The sequence below is a fragment of the Tachyglossus aculeatus genome, unplaced genomic scaffold (assembly GCF_015852505.1).
Source record: "Tachyglossus aculeatus isolate mTacAcu1 unplaced genomic scaffold, mTacAcu1.pri scaffold_135_arrow_ctg1, whole genome shotgun sequence".
Taxonomy (NCBI): Eukaryota; Metazoa; Chordata; class Mammalia; order Monotremata; family Tachyglossidae; genus Tachyglossus; species Tachyglossus aculeatus.
The window spans coordinates 131,915-147,227 of NW_024044862.1; the positions used below are offsets into that span (position 1 = coordinate 131,915).

The 15,313-nt window shown below is 53.8% G+C and overlaps 1 protein-coding gene across 1 annotated transcript; it reads left to right on the plus strand.

Annotated features, from left to right (window-relative positions):
• The first annotated feature begins 1,915 nt into the window (after positions 1–1,915).
• LOC119922982 (maestro heat-like repeat family member 5) lies at positions 1,916–14,061 on the plus strand. The gene is given in 15 exon segments (XM_038742582.1): positions 1,916–2,090; positions 2,625–2,686; positions 3,158–3,307; positions 9,231–9,385; positions 9,718–9,868; positions 10,212–10,396; positions 10,812–10,953; positions 11,177–11,314; positions 11,586–11,729; positions 11,997–12,035; positions 12,243–12,398; positions 12,500–12,625; positions 12,975–13,077; positions 13,322–13,390; positions 13,979–14,061. Coding segments are annotated over 15 exon segments (1,878 nt in total).
• Positions 14,062–15,313: the final 1,252 nt, after the last annotated feature.

A 15,313-nucleotide genomic window follows, 5' to 3' on the forward strand; every position in this document is an offset into this window, starting at 1 on the left:
CACATTTCTGTACACATATACACACATATACACATATATACACACATGTGTGTGTAATTCACATTATATTAATATGTTAGTATGATAATATTATATTTATATAGTATATCTCTTCATTTAGTATATTTATGTATTTCCTTCTTTCATTCATTCACGCAATCGTATTTATTGAGCACTGTGTGCAGAGCACTGTACTAAGCGCTTGGGAAGTGCAAGTTGGCAACGTATAGAGACGGTCCCTACCCGACAGCAGGCTCACAGTCTAGAATATATGTGTGTGTGTGATTTACATTATATTAGTATATTACATAATTATTATATTAATATATCTGTTTCTTTAGTATATTATGTCTTTCGTTCTTTCATTCATTCATTCAATCGTATTCATTGAGCGCTTACTATGTGCAGAGCACTGTACTAAGCGCTGGGGAAGTACAAGTTGGTAACATATAGAGACGGTCCCTACCCGACAATGGGCTCACAGTCTAGAATATATATGTGTGTGTATAAATAATTTGCAGTATATTCATATATTAATAAAATATATTATTTAATTATTATATTAATATATCTGTTTCGTATATGTGTCTCCTTTCATTCATTCATTCAATCGCATTTATTGAGCACTTACTGTGTGCAGAGCACTGTACTAAGCGCTTGGGAAGTACAACTTGGCACAACATATCTCTATAATATATGTGCGTGTGTGTATAATTTCCATTATATTAATATATTAATATAATATATTATGTAATTATTATATGAATATATTATATCTGTTTCTTTAGTATATTTATGTCTTTCCTTCTTTAATTCATTCATTCAATCGTATTTCTTGAGCGCTTACTGTGTGCTGAGCACTGTACTAAGCACTTGGGAAGTACAGGTTGGCAACATATAGAGATGGTCCCTACCCGACAACGGGCTCAAATTCTAGAATATGTATGTATGTGTGTGTGTGTGTTGGGGGCGGGGGGGGGCAGGGGGCACAGTCCACAAAGAAAGCCGGGAAAAGGCAGATCCTCAGGACACATGGACAAAGACTGCAGGTCAGAGACCATAGGTTGGGTGGGGCTTGGGTGGGGAACCGTGAGGAGGAAAGGAGGGGCGGGGGAGCGAAAAGTAGAGGGGCTTGAGCCCTGCCAGGCAACCGATTGCGATGTACTACTGATGTCAGAGCCCGGGCGCGAGGGGTCTGCCCGTTGGGGACGGGAAGTGTTCATTGGACCGTTGGCCGAGGTGTTGGTAGTGGTTGAAGAGTTAGTGGTGCTTTCGGTGGTAGTTTGGTGGTTCGGAGCTTGAGAGTAGATTGGAACGTAGAGAGGAGAGAGAAGGATTTCGTTTATTTGTTGAGGGAAGGTGTTTGGAGAGGGCTAGGAAGAGGCGGGGGGCTTGTTGTGGGCTAGGGAGGGGGGCTAGAGAGGGGCTAGGTGGAGGGGGGGAATTGTTGGGCTAGGGAAGGGGACTTTAGTTAGATTAGCGAACAGTAGAGTAGAGCAGAGTAGAGTAGCGTCGAGTGATAACGATCAGCGGAATGTCTCGATTCATCCTGTCAGTCCACTCTTGTGTCCGTGGGCCCGGGATGTGGTCAGCTGGGAGGGCAAGAGAAGGGGAACGGGCGGGGGTCCAGTCTGGGGCTAGGGGCTGGGGGCCGAGGGGAAACAGGGGCTGAGAAGCAGGAGAAGGGAGGAGGCGAAAGGGAGGGGAGGAGGGGAGGGCAGCGGCAGTTATGGGAGGTGCTGGAGGTGCCTCCCCCCCCCCTTTTTCTTAACCTTCGAGGGGAGGCTGAGGCCGGGGACTGGGAGAGGTAGGTGCCCCAGTCCAGGAGCCTCTTTCAACCCCCTTTTACATCTCCTTCTCTTTCAACTCTTCCTACTGCTACAAGAGAATTTTTTCTGCGAGTGAGACCTCCAGGATGCGGCGCTTCTTGGAATGGGACCGAAAGGCTCATTTCAGAAAGCTTTTCGCCCGCACCTCCCGGGTCACTCCAGCCGCCGAGGACACAGAGTTCAACGAGGAAGTGATGAGCACCTCCCGGGTCGCTCCAGCCCCCGAGGACACAGAGTTCAAGGAGGAAGTGATGAGCAATGGTGAGGAACCTGTGACACGGTAGTGGACGGAGTGCGGGCCTGGGAGACAGAAGGACCTGGGTTCTGATCCCAGCTCTGCCCCTGTCTGCTGGGTGAACTTGGGCAAGTCAGGTCACTTCCCCATGCCTCTGTTACCTCATCAAGAAAATGGGGATCGATAGTGAGCCCGCATGTGAGACATGGACTGTGTTCAACACAATTACCTTCTGTTTACCTTAGCGCTTAATAGAGTGTCTGGCACAGAGTAAGCGCATAGCAAGTACCGTAACCAAAGTTAATAGAAAGAGGAGATGGAGGGTGGGGTGCAGAGGCCTGGATTTTTGGTTTTTTTTTTTGGTAGGGGGGTTGCGAGGGGCCGGGTGCAGCCCCGTCCTCAGAATGTTCTGGAGCTGGCGGGATGTCTGGAGAAGGGAACTGGGGGCAGGGGACAAAGAGACCCAGACACAATGCTTGGCACATAGTCAGCGCTTAACAAATACCATCATCATCATCACTGAGCAAGTTCTCACCGCGGGGTTTCTCCCTCCTTCCCAGAGTGGAGTTTTGATCTCGTGCTCAGTGAGCTCTACGGATCCCAGTCCCACGGCGATCTGGTGGTAAGAGCCAGCACTCCCTGGGCCTGGTCATTCCTCTGGGCCTGGGCCTCTCCGGGGCCGGGGGGGGGGGGTGAGGCTGGGGGAAGGGTGGGGAGAGGAGGGTCTCCCTGCTCTGTGAGGCGGGAGTGGGGAGGGGATAGGCCAGGGGGCCTGGGAGTCAGAAGGCCACGAGTTCTAATCCCTGCTCTGCCATCTGTCTGCTATGGAACCTTGGGCAAGTCATTTCACTTCTCGGGGCCTCAGTTCCCTCAACTGGAAAATGGGGATTGACAAAGTGTGCCCCAGGTGCTACGGGGACTACGTCTAATCCGATTTGCTTGGACCCACCCCAGGGCTTTATACAGTGCCTGGCCCACTGTAAACTCTTAACAAATGTCACAAGTACTATTATTATTATTGCTATCATTGTTCTTACAATTAAGTGGTCAGAATGTGCCATCGCTCCTTGACTCCCTCTTAACCTCCCACCAGTCCTGGACCAGGAACCTAACCTCGCCCCAGGTGAGTAATCTCTCCCTTCAAGTCCTGAATTGTTTGAGGAGCCCCAACCTGACCAGGGTGGGGCAGGCAATGCGGATACTCTCCATACTGCTTCAGGTGAACACAGCCTTCGAAAATCAGGTAGGAACCCGGGGGTGGGGGGAGGGAGGGGTCTGAGGAGGGAGGGGCTGGGAGTGGGATTTACCTTTGATGTCAGGCAATAAGTGGCATGCTGGGGTGGGGGGCTCGGGATTGTAGACCAACTGAGAGACACAAGGCACAGTGGTGTGACACAAGTCACAGAAAGAGGCAGAGTCGCCCAGTGTCTCCTAGACCTTAGGCCTGGGAGACAGAAGGGTCTGTATTCCAATCCTGGCTCTGCTACCTGGCTGCTGTGTGATCTTAGCAAGTCACTCCACATCTCTGGGCCTCAGCTCCCTCATGTGAAAAATGGGGATCAAGACACTGAGCCCTATGTGGTACAGCTACTGTATCCATCCCGTTAGTCGTGCACCTACACCAGCGTTAAGTGCAGTGACTGCCACATGCCAAGTGTTTAACCAATACAATGAACCCTGATTGTAGCCAGTCCCTCTGATGTAAGCCAGCACCATCGATCGATGGTATCCATCGAGTGGTCACTGGACTAAGAGCGTGGGAGAGTACCACACAGTAGAGTTTGTGGACACATTCTCTGTCCCCAACAAGTTTACAGTCTAGAAGCGGGAGAAGGACATGACGACCAATAAATGATTTGGGGATGCTCCATGGTTTCCTGGTCTTGGGGCTGTCTGTCACCTGAGACCTCCCTCACTCTCCTCAAGTCACAGTTAGGCGGTAGTCACTTCCCCCTGCTCCCACAGGGAAATACTACTCCGGCTACTTCCCCATTTCCCTAAAGGTGGGGCTCTAGGAGGTAATTGTATCACACAAGAAAGCTCCTGGACCTTTGCCTTCTCCATATCCTTTCCTAAGCCCATTGTGCCTTTTTTGGCTGCTCAACCATTAGGCTGAGGACTTCCCAGACAGGAAGGCATTCTCTCATTTGCCATGTCTAAATTGGAGACCCACCGTGTACCCATATATGCAGGGTCCCACCCTCACAAAAAGAAACTCAACAGAAAATGGAATGCTAAATATCACAAAAATTCCTGGAAGATGGGCACAGGAAGCCCATAACCTTGGCATGAGCATCGACTCCACTATCTCCTTCCACCCACACAGTCCAGCCAGCAATCAATTCCCTAAATTCTATCTTCACAATATCGCCCCCCACCCCCCCTTCCACTCCATCCAATCGGCTATCACACTGATGCAAGCACTTATTCTATCCCTCCTTGATTAGTGTAACAGCCTCCTTGCTGACCTCCCTGCCTCCTCTCTCTCCACACTCCAGTCCACACTCCATTCTGCTTCCTGAAACATTTTCCGGCAAAAACGTTCAGACCATGTTTCCCCACTCCCCAAGAAATTCCAGCTGGAGCTTATCAGTGGAAAGAGCACGGGCCTGGGAGTTGGAGGTCATGGGTTCTAATCCCAGCTCCCCCACATTTCTGCTGTGTGACCTTGGGCAAGTCAAGTAACTTCTCTGAGCCTCAGTTACCTCATCTGTAAAATGGGGATTAAGACTGTGAGCCCCACGTGGGACAACGTGATCACCCTGTATCCCCCCAGTATTTAGAACAGTGCTTTGCACATAGTAAGCGCCTAACAAATTCTATCATCATTATTATTGTATTATTATCCACCTTTGTTTTAAACAAACACTCCTCACCCTGGCCTTTAAAGCACTTCATCGCTTTGTCCCCTCTTACCTCACCTCGCTTCTCTTCTACTTCAACCCAGGCAGCATGCTTCGTTCCTCTAACGCTAATTTTCTCACTTTACTGTGATCTCTTCTATCTCGCCGTCGACCTCTCGCCCACATCCTCCCTCTGGCCCAGAATGCCCGCCCTCTTTCGTATCAGACAGACAACAAAAGTAATTGTAATGGTATTCCTTCAGCGCTTACAATGTGCCAGTCAATCAATCAATCAATCAATCGTATTTATTGAGTGCTTACTGTATGCAGAGCACTGTACTAAGCGCTTGGGAAGTACAAGTTGGCAACATATAGAGACAGTCCCTACCCAACAGTGGGCTCACAGTCTAGAAGGGGGAGACAGAGAACAAAACCAAACGTATTAACAAAATAAAATAAGTAGAATAGATATGTACAAAGAAAACAAATAAATAAATAAATAGAGTAATAAATATGTACAAACATATATACATTTATACAGGTGCTGTGGGGAAGGGAAGGAGGTAAGACGGGGGAATGGAGAGGGGGACGAGGGGGAGAGGAAGGAGGGGGCTCAGTCTGGGAAGGCCTCCTGGAGGAGAGGAGCTCTCAGTAGTGCCTTGAAAGGAGGAAGAGAGCTAGCTTGGCAGATGTTGGGAGAGAGGGCATTCCAGGCCACGGGGATGACGTGGGCCGGGGGACGACGGCGGGACAGGTGAGAACGAGGCACGGTGAGGGGATTAGCGGCAGAGGAGCGGAGGTTGCGGACTGGGCTGTAGAAGGAGAGAAGGGAGGCGAGGTAGGAGGGGGCGAGGTGATGGAGAGCCTTGAAGTCGAGGGTGAGGAGTTTCTGCCTGATGCGCAGATTGATTGGTAGCCACTGGAGATTTTTGAGGAGGGGAGTAACATGCCCAGAGCGTTTCGGGACAAAGGCAATCCGGGCAGCGGCGTGAAGTATGGATTGAAGTGGGGAGATACACGAGGATGGGAGATCAGAGAGGAGGCTGATACAGTAGTCCAGACGAGATAGGATGAGCGCTTGAACGAGCAGGGTAGCGGTTTGGATGGAGAGGAAAGGGCGGATCTTGGCAGTGTTGCGGAGCTGAGACCGGCAGGTTTTGGTGACGGCTTGGATGTGAGGGGTGAATGAGAGAGCGGAGTCGAGACTGACACCAAGGTTGCGGGCTTGTGAGACGGGAAGGATGGTAGTGCCGTCTGCAGTGATGGGAAGGTCAGGGAGAGGGCAAGGTGTGGGAGGGAAGACAAGGATTTCAGTCTTGGACACGTTGAGTTTTAGGTGGCGGGCAGACATCCAGATGGGGATGTTCTGAAGGCAGGAGGAGATGCGAGCCTGGAGGGAGGGGGAGAGAGCAGGGGTAGAGATGTAGATTTGGGTGTCATCAGCGTAGAGATGATAGTTGAAGCCGTGGGAGCAAATGAGGTCACCAACGGAGTGAGTGTAGATCGAGAACAGCAGGGGACCGAGAACTGAACCTTGGGGAACCCCCACAGTAAGGGGATGGGAGGGGGAGGAGGAGCCTGCAAAAGAGACTGAGAATGAACGACCGGAGAGATAAGAGGAGAACCAGGAGAGGACAGAGTCTGTGAAGCCAAGGTCGGATAGCGCGTTGAGGAGAAGGGGGGTGGTCCACAGTGTGGAAGGCAGCTGAGAGTCGACGAGAATTAGGATAGAGTATTAGCCGTTGGATTCGGCAAGCAGGAGGTCATTGGTGACCTTTGAGAGGGCAGTTTCCGTGGAACGTAGGGGACGGAAGCCAGACTGGAGGGGGTCCAGGAGAGAGTTGTTGTTGAAGAATTCGAGGCAGCGCATGTAGAAAACTCCTTCAAGGAGTTTGGAAAGCAATGGCAAGAGGGAAATGGGGCGATAACTAGAAGGTGAGGTGGGCTCAAGAGGGGGTTTTTTTTTTAGGATGGGAGAGACATGGGCATGTTTGAAGGCAGAGGGGAAGGAACCAGTGGAGAGTGAGCGGTTGAAGATGGAAGTTAAGGAGGGGAGAAGGGACGGAGCGAGAGATTTCATAAGATGAGAGGGAATGGGGTCAGAAGCACAGGTGGCCGGAGTAGCACTTGAGAGGAGGGAGGAGAGCTCCTCTGAGGATACCGCTGGGAAGGATGGGAGAGTAGCAGAGAGTGTTGAGAGCCGAGGGGTTGGAGAAGGTGGTGGAGTGACTTTGGGGAGGTCGGACGTGGTGGATTTAATTTTATCAATGAAGTAGGAGGCCAGATATTTGGGGGTGAGGGAAGGCGAAGGGGGAGGAACCGGGGGCCTGAGAAGGGAGTTGAATGTACGGAAGAGCTGACGGGGATGATGCCCTGGAATAGATACAAGGTTATCAGGTTGTCGCACTTGGGGCTCACAGTCTTAATTCCCATTTTACAGATGAGGTAACCGAGGCACAGATAAGTTAAGTAATTTGCCCAAAGTAACACAGCTGTCAAGTGGTGGTGCCGGGATTAGAACCTCCGACCCCTGACTCCCAAGCCCGGGCTTTCCCCACTGAGCCACGCTGCTTCTCTTCTTCAGATACTTTCTGTCCCCCACTTCGAAACCTTAGTGAAGACCCTTCTCCTCCAAAAAGTCTACCTTCACTAGGCCCTCCTCTCCTCTTCTCCCACTCCCTTCTGTGCCGCTCTCACTTGCTCCTTCATTCATCTTCACTCTGATCCCCCCGGCACATCGGTATGAATATGCTTAGAACTGTAATTGATTTACTTTTTATCTATTTATCATTTACTGATTTATATTAATTCCTGTCGCCCCCTCAAGACTGTAAGCACGTCGTGGGCAGGAATGTGTTTGTTGGTTGTTCTAGTTTACTCTCCCAAGCGCTTAGTACAGTGTCGGACACACTGTAAGCGCTCAATGACTGCGGTTGAATGACTGAGTGAAGGAATGAACGAATAGGAATCAATAACTAAAGTGAACATATCATTTCTCCCCATCTGTCATCTCCACAAAACTGGCACGTTTTATCTGCAATGGCAATTTTTCCAGATCTGGAAACCAAAGGATTAGGCATTCTGAGACCTACATTTTCCTAATTTTCTATCTTCCCGTGTGTCTGTACTATTTATTGATGTCCCTGTTTCACAACACAACTTCTTAGGGTACCGATGCAGGTGAAATCGTGGAATCGTGGAATCGTGGAATCGTGGAATCGCCCTGGGAATCGTGGTGGTGTGCACACAAAATAGTTTTCCGAATACCCAATCCTGATTTATTTTCGGTTACGCCCAGCTGAACGAGCAGTAGCGCTGTGCGTCAATACTCAAAATCGTTCCACAGGACAGGGCTCATTGGAATATCTACTTATGAGTCTATCAAATTTTTAAAAATGGGAGTTTTATAAGGGCAGTGAACAATACTAAACATCCAAGAACAGGAAGAATCAGTCAGTCAATCATATTTTTAAGCACTTCCGGTGTTCAGAGTACTGTACTAAACGAATGGGAGAGTCCGATATAACAGCAAATGAAGCCATTCCCTGTCCACCATGTGCTGTCAGTCTAGAGGGGGGAGACAGATAGTAAGAGAAAGCAAAAAATGAGAGATATGGACGTGAGTGCCGTGGGGCTGGCTGGCTGGCTGGCTGGGGGAATGAATAAAGAGAGCAGGTCATGGTGACACAGAAGCGAGTGGGAGAAGGGGGGGGGGGGGCTTAGTCAGGGAAGACTTCGTGGAGTAGATGTGCCTTCAGTAAGTCATTGCCTGTCGGATCTGAGGAGAGAGGGCGTTCCAGGCCAGAGGTCTGTCATGGGCGATAGGTTGGCCAAAGTCTGGATGAGATGGAGGTAGAGTGAGTACCTTGAATACAGTAAGTACAGTGAGGGAGTTGGCATTAGAAGTGCAAAGTGCGCGGGCTGGGTCGCCATAGAAAATCAGCAGGAAATAGGGAGCAAGGTGGTGGTGTGCTTACCCACTGGTGAGGAGTTTCCGCCTGATGTGGAAGTGGACAGGCAACCACTGGAGGTTCTTGAGGAGCGGGAGTCTCTCGCTCTCCCCTCTTCGGCTTCTCCCCACTCAGTTCGCCAGCACTTCCGGTCCCCTGCTCTGTGAACTGGAGCCAGACTAGCAGACCTGGGCCTGGGAGGCGGTGGGGCCTTCACCCCTTTACTGCTTGGAGCCCAGACGGCCGGGCCGGGCAGGGTTCGTGCGGTGGGGGCGGAGGGGGGGTCGGTGGGAGTGGGGGACACGGCGGGAAGGGATGACTGGCGGGGTTCTCGAGTTCAAATTTGACCGTCTGCCTCCCCACTGACCTACAGGCGGCCGACCTGGCAAGGAGCGTGTTGGAGCACCACATCTCCTCCGACCCCCAGGCTGGGAAGACCCTCTTCAAGGAAGCCCTGGCCCTGCTGGCCTGTCACCACACTCGGGAGACAGTGCAGGTGTTCCTCGAGTACTCAATACCTCTGAACAGGTACGGCCACCATCGCCCCCCCAGCTCCTCGGGACGGAAAGGCCCCAGCTGGGACAGACCCGGGATGGACGACACCGGATGCCTCCGGGGTGGGGGCCTAGTGCGAACTCCGGCAGTTTTATGGAGACTGGGGGCCTCGGCTCTCCTTGGTCTCTGCCTGAGGGGCCGGTCCTGGGTCGGAGGTGCAGGCAGGTGAGTGGTGGGGAGATTCCCAGGCCCCCAAGGCTGCAATCCAGGGTCCCCCGCAATGCCTTGGTCCCCTCTGGGGCGTGATCCGGGGCCGCTGCTTGGGGAGAGGTGGGAAAAGTTGAGTCTGGGCTGTGGCTCTACAGGCAGGTCCTTGAGGCTTGGAAATCTGTCGGGGCGGATGCTTCCATCGCCTCCTGAATGATGCGGGAACTGCTCCGTAGAGTGTTGGTACGACCTCTACCTGAGGAGAGCAACGGGACCGGGTGGGAGAGGCATACCCGAGGCTCCATCGCGGTGAGACCCAGAAGAACGGATCGAAGGGCAGGCCTGGCTGGAGCCCGCAGCCCTTAGCACTGAGCCCCACCCCTGCCCCACCTCTTCCCACTCCCTCCGACCCATCCCCCGCTGCCTGGGGAGGTTGCCCAGGGCGCAAGGGGTGGGAGTCGGGGGCTGTCCTCGAGGGCACAGGGGGCCAAGGCCCTAGAGGGGCCACAGAGTTGGGTGCTGCCTATCCCTGCCCGGGGCTTCGGCTCAGAGTGGGCCCCGGTTGTGGGGTCAAAGGGAGCCGTGGACAGAGGCCAGGGGGCAGGTCGGGTTGGAGGGAACTTCTGGCTGAGCCCTTGTGCCACCCCACAAGGATGTGAACATGCTATATGAGCTTCTCTTTGCTGTGGAGTACTCGGAGGCTGTGGCTCAACTCCTCCCCCAGCTCTTCCTGGCCTTCATCATCCAGATCCAGTATGTGCTGGAGCTGGGCCTGGTGGGGGAACGAGTGCTCTTGGCCGTGGAGCCCACCGTCCCCTCTGCCCTAAGTCCCTGGAGGTGAGCGACCGGAGGGATGTGGAGCTGGGGGAGAGGGACCCGTGAAGGAGATACTCCAATTGCGGATGGCTCATCCCCTGATCACCGGACAGATCCTTCGAGGAGTCTGAATTGGGGCCGGGGGCTTCAAGAGGCCGGGGAGCCGATGGGCCGTGGGTCTGGGAGGCCGGAGATGGCAGAAATTCCAGGGAGCTCCTGGTCCAGATTGTCCCTGCTGGGCTGGGGACCAAACACGGCAAGGATGGGGGATTTGGAGGCCAGTTCTCGTGTGTCCTACCCCTGGAGGTAGGGGTTGCCTGTGACAGGACAAGACTTTTTTTTGGGACATGCCCAGAATCGGCAGGACTGACGGACACCCTCTGGTCCTCTCGCACCACCCACCCGCCCTGAACCCGCAAACCCTCGTTGCTTTCAGGACGGCCCTGGAGGCCCTGAGGAGGCTTCTGTCCACCAGAGGATGTTGGCAGAGCTTCATAGCCATGGAGTTGCAGGATGGCTGGCACCTCTTCTCATCCCTCAACACCTTCCAGGAGGCCGTGGCCCTTCTGACAAGGTGTGTGTGTGTGTGTGTGTGTGTTTGTGTGTGTGTGTGTGTGTGTGTGTGTGTGTGTGTGTGTGTGTGTGTGTGTGTGTGTGACACGGGGTGGGCAGGATCCCCCAAGAAATTGGTCTGGACGAGCGGGTGGGGAGTAGCCTCCGCAGTTAACTGCCCTACCCTTGTCCCTCCCCGAACTCCTATTCTCCGGCCCCAGGGCTTCCCGGACTCCTCTCTGAGCTCAGCCCTGTGGGGCTGTTTCCCACCGGACCCTGGTCCAGAGCAAATGCCCGATGGTGGCCGAACTCATGGAAATGGTGGGCACCTCTTTGCAGGAGAAAGACCCGCAGGGCCGGAATGTGGCCATGGGGCTTCTGGCCGAGGTAGGAGCAGGGGTCTAGGGCCCCGGAGAGACGGCTCGGATCCGCGGTGAGCACTGTCACCTTCAGCCAGAGACCCCCGGACCCGAACCCCGGGTGAGAGGGTGGGCAGAGGTTGGAGGCGAGCGGGGAGGTACTGGTCCCTGCCCCCCGTCCCAAAGAGCTTGGCACTCGTTGCCCCCTCTCTGCGGGTCCCGGCTCCGCCTTCCCAAGCATCAGACTCCCGCCCCCTTCGGCTACGCGGTCCAGGCGCAGACACGGTTTTCTGTGGCAGTTGATCTGGACCCCCGGCATGAAGACTGTCCTGGATCCCAAGGTCGTGCGGTTCATCTTCCGGGACGGCCTAAAGGACACCGACCCCGTGGTGCGAGTCATCAGCCTGCAGGCCCTCACCAGCCTGCCCCTCAACCACGACAAGGTCAGGGGCCCAGCCCTAGGGCCACCCCCATAGGGTGTAGGGCCGGGGGGGAACACCAGCCCGGGACCCGGACAGTCTCTGAGAGCACCCCGCCCCCGGGGAGGGCCCAAATCGGGCAGGGGAAGCGGGGCGACAAAGGACTCCCGGGAGCGGTCGGGGGCGGCCCGGGGGTGGGCAGTCCGGGTGGGGGCCCGGGATCGAGGGGCCAGGGGAGCCGTCTCAGGGCGGACGGCCTCACCCTCGCCCTCTTTGCCCTCGTCTCCTCAGAGCCCAGTGCTCCTTGCTCAGCTCCCCTTCCTCCTGGAGGAAGGGGTGAGCCACGGCTCACCCCCGCCCCCGCCCGGCACTGCGTCCCCTCCTCTGCCGGTGATGTCCTCACTCCTTACTCTCCCCCCGAAGACCTCAGTCCCTACGTTGCCCCTGCCCTGGGGTCCCCAGCCCCGGCTCCAGTGCCCGCAGCCCTCCCCTCATCTCCTGCCCCTCCCACACACTCCACCGGGGATTTCTCCTCAGGACAGACCTCAAGTGCGGGTGGCAGCCCTGGAGCTTCTGGCAGCCGTGGCCAGCAGCTGTGTGATGGTTCCAAAATCCCGTCTCCATCAGAAGCTGATCTGCTGCCTTCTCCCCGTACTCTTCCACCTGAAGGACGAGCACCCTTCAGTGGCCAAAGTGAGGCTCCCCCACCCTCCACAGTACCCATCCTCTCTGGGCCCCTGGTCCGGGGCTCTGCCGCCCCCTGACACCCACCCCCTCGGGTTTTGTGTTTCCAGAAAGCCAGATATACATTCTTCTGGCTGGCCCAGAATATTGGCTGGAGGCACTCCAGAGTCGTCGGATGGAAGTTGAGGTGGGAAGAGAGGGAGATCAGGGCCTATGGTACCATCTGGACGGCATTGGTGAGTACGTCAGGGATGGATGGGGGCTGGGAGGGGGTGTCCTTGGGTCTGGGGTGGGAACTGTGGGCGCGGATCCCTCCTGCGGGGCACATCGGTGGGATTTGTTGGGTAATTATTCTGTACACAGCACTGTACCGAGCTCCTCGGAGAGCACAGTTGAATGGTTGGTAGACACGTTCCCGGCCCGCAATGACCTTACCGTCTAGAGGGGTTGATTTGCGAAAGGGACCAGGAGGAGGTTGAGAGCCCCGTGTCCTGTAGTGGAAGTGGAAGTTGGAGAGTTGGGGCGCATCGTCAAGGAGGTTGGGGATGGGTTGGGGTCTCCCACTCTCCTTCTCCTTCTGCCCAGATGAAGAACTTTGGGGACTTCCATCCCATTTTCTTGTCCCAAACTCTGGCCTATACCAACTGCATCCAACCAGATGTGAAATTTGCGGCCGTTGTCTTCCTCGGTGAGTGGGGAGTGGAGGGCAAGCAAGCATACAAACTAAAAACCAACGAAGTAATGCCACACCATCTGGCCCGACCCCTTTTCTGGCCAGATCCCAGAGGAGGCCTCTCTTGGCTCCTCCTCCCTGACTCCGGGGGCTGGATATGGAAGCCAAGTCCTTCTCCAGCCGTCCTTCCGGGAAGCGGGTGGACGGATGGATGGGCAAACAAACGAGGAAAATAATGGTTTGTTTCCTTTCCCCACAGTACACACCATCACTCTGTATCCCGCAAGCGCGCTCCTCTCCGACAAGACGTTCACAATCATTTTCCAGAGTGAGTCCTAACAAAGACACGCACCCTTTCCATCTGTCCCCTATTCTCTCTCTCTCTCTCTCTCTCTCTCTCTCTCTGTGTCTCTCTCTCTCTCTGTCTCTCTGTCTCTCTCTTCTGCCTCTCGCCATGCTCTGTGCTTCCTCCTCTGTCTTGCTTTTCTCTTTCACTCGCCTTTCTGAATGCTGGCCCTCTGAGCCTCTAGCAGCTATTTCCCCCTAGACTGCTAGCTCCTTATGGGCTGGGAGATCTGTCTGCTCATTCTAGTTGACTATATTCTCCCTAGCGCTTAATGCAGTGCTCTGCACATGGTAAGCGCTCTGGAAATACCATCCACTGACGGATTGATTTCTCTGTCTTCTTCTTTCCTCTGTCTCGTGCTTCAGGCTTTCCCATCTCCGCAGCCCTGGGAGGGTGGTGGTAGAAGGACAGAACGAGGCAAGGGGAAGTTATGGGCTCAGGAGATTGGAGTTGGATGGGGAGTGGAGGACTCTTCCCATGTCCCCGGGGCATGATCAAAGTCGGGGAGGGGAACAGCTTCTAGTGGAGGACTGCCTTGCATCACACGTCTTCTTTACCACTCCTTTTCAGAAATTGAAGCCCTGAAAAACGACTCCTCGTCCAAGACCCGCAGATTCCTGAACACCTACGAACAGAGACAGAAAGAACGATGAACCATTCTTCTTCTGAGGGCCCCCACCCCGTGGGAGAAAAGAAACCTAGGAGGACGAAGTGGCATCAGGACGGTCCTGGGGCGACGGGTCTGGAGAAGCGGGGGCTGCCTTGGGACGTGCCATGGGTTTTGGTCCCAGACGAATGGACAGAATCCCGTCCCGAGACAGCCATGTGAGGGAAGGTGGCTCACGGCACTCGGCCCTCTCCGAGATCCCCCAGTTTTGCTTTGGCCGCCGCCGGGAGCATGGAGGCCAGCCTGGGTGTGGACTCTAACTCCAGGACTCTGGGACGGTGGGGACAGGACCGAGCCGGTGTCAAACTCCCACTTCTTTCCCGAGGGGTGGGGCCTGACTTTCCTTCAGCCAGCGGGATGGTAGGGAGTTGGGGCGGGGTTTAGATTGGAGTGCCACTAGAGTCTATGGGTGTGGCGGAGAGAGGGTGACCCGTCGGCCCTGGACTGTTCAGCCCCCAGGCTTCTGGGACACTGTTCTTCAGGTCCCAAGGCCACAGGTCAGAACTGGATTCCAGGCTCAAAATTGGGCTGTTAGCATTCAAAGTATGTTGTTAGATAAGAACAGATTTAATAGTAGGTTGTTAGCTTTAAAAGTCGGTTGTTTGCTTTAAATGTAGGCTATTAGCTTTAAAAGCAGGCTGTTAGGTGAAAGATTTAAAAGTAGGCTCTTCGCATTAAAATAGACTGGAAGTTTTAAGAACAGGCTGTTACCATTTAAAAGTAGGGTGTTTTAAAATTAAAATAGGCTGTTAGCATTAAAAGAAGGCTGTTAGCTTTAAAAACAGGCTGTTAGATAAAAACAGATTCAAAAGCAGGCTGTTAGCATAAACACAGACTAAAAAATTGGCTGTTAGCTAAAAACAGATTAAAAAGCAGGCTGTTAGCATTAAAAGTAGGTTGTTAGGTAAAAACAGAATTAATAGTAGGTTATCTTAGGGTTAGGTTAAGGGTTGGGTTAGGGTTAGGGGTTAGAGCTAGGGTTAGGGTTAGGTTTAGGGCTAGGGTTAGGGTAAGGGTTGTTATGGTTAGGGTTAGTGTTAGGGGTTAGAGTTGGGGTTAGTGTTAGTGTTAGTGTAAGGGTTAGGGTTAGGGTTTAGGGTTTAGGGTTAGGGTTAGGGAAAGGGTTTAGGGTTATGGTTAGGGTTAGGGTTTAGGGTTAGGGTTTAGGGTTAGGGTTAGGGTTAGGGTTAGGGTTTAGGGTTAGGGTTAGGGTTAGGGTTTAGGGTTAGCGTTTAGGG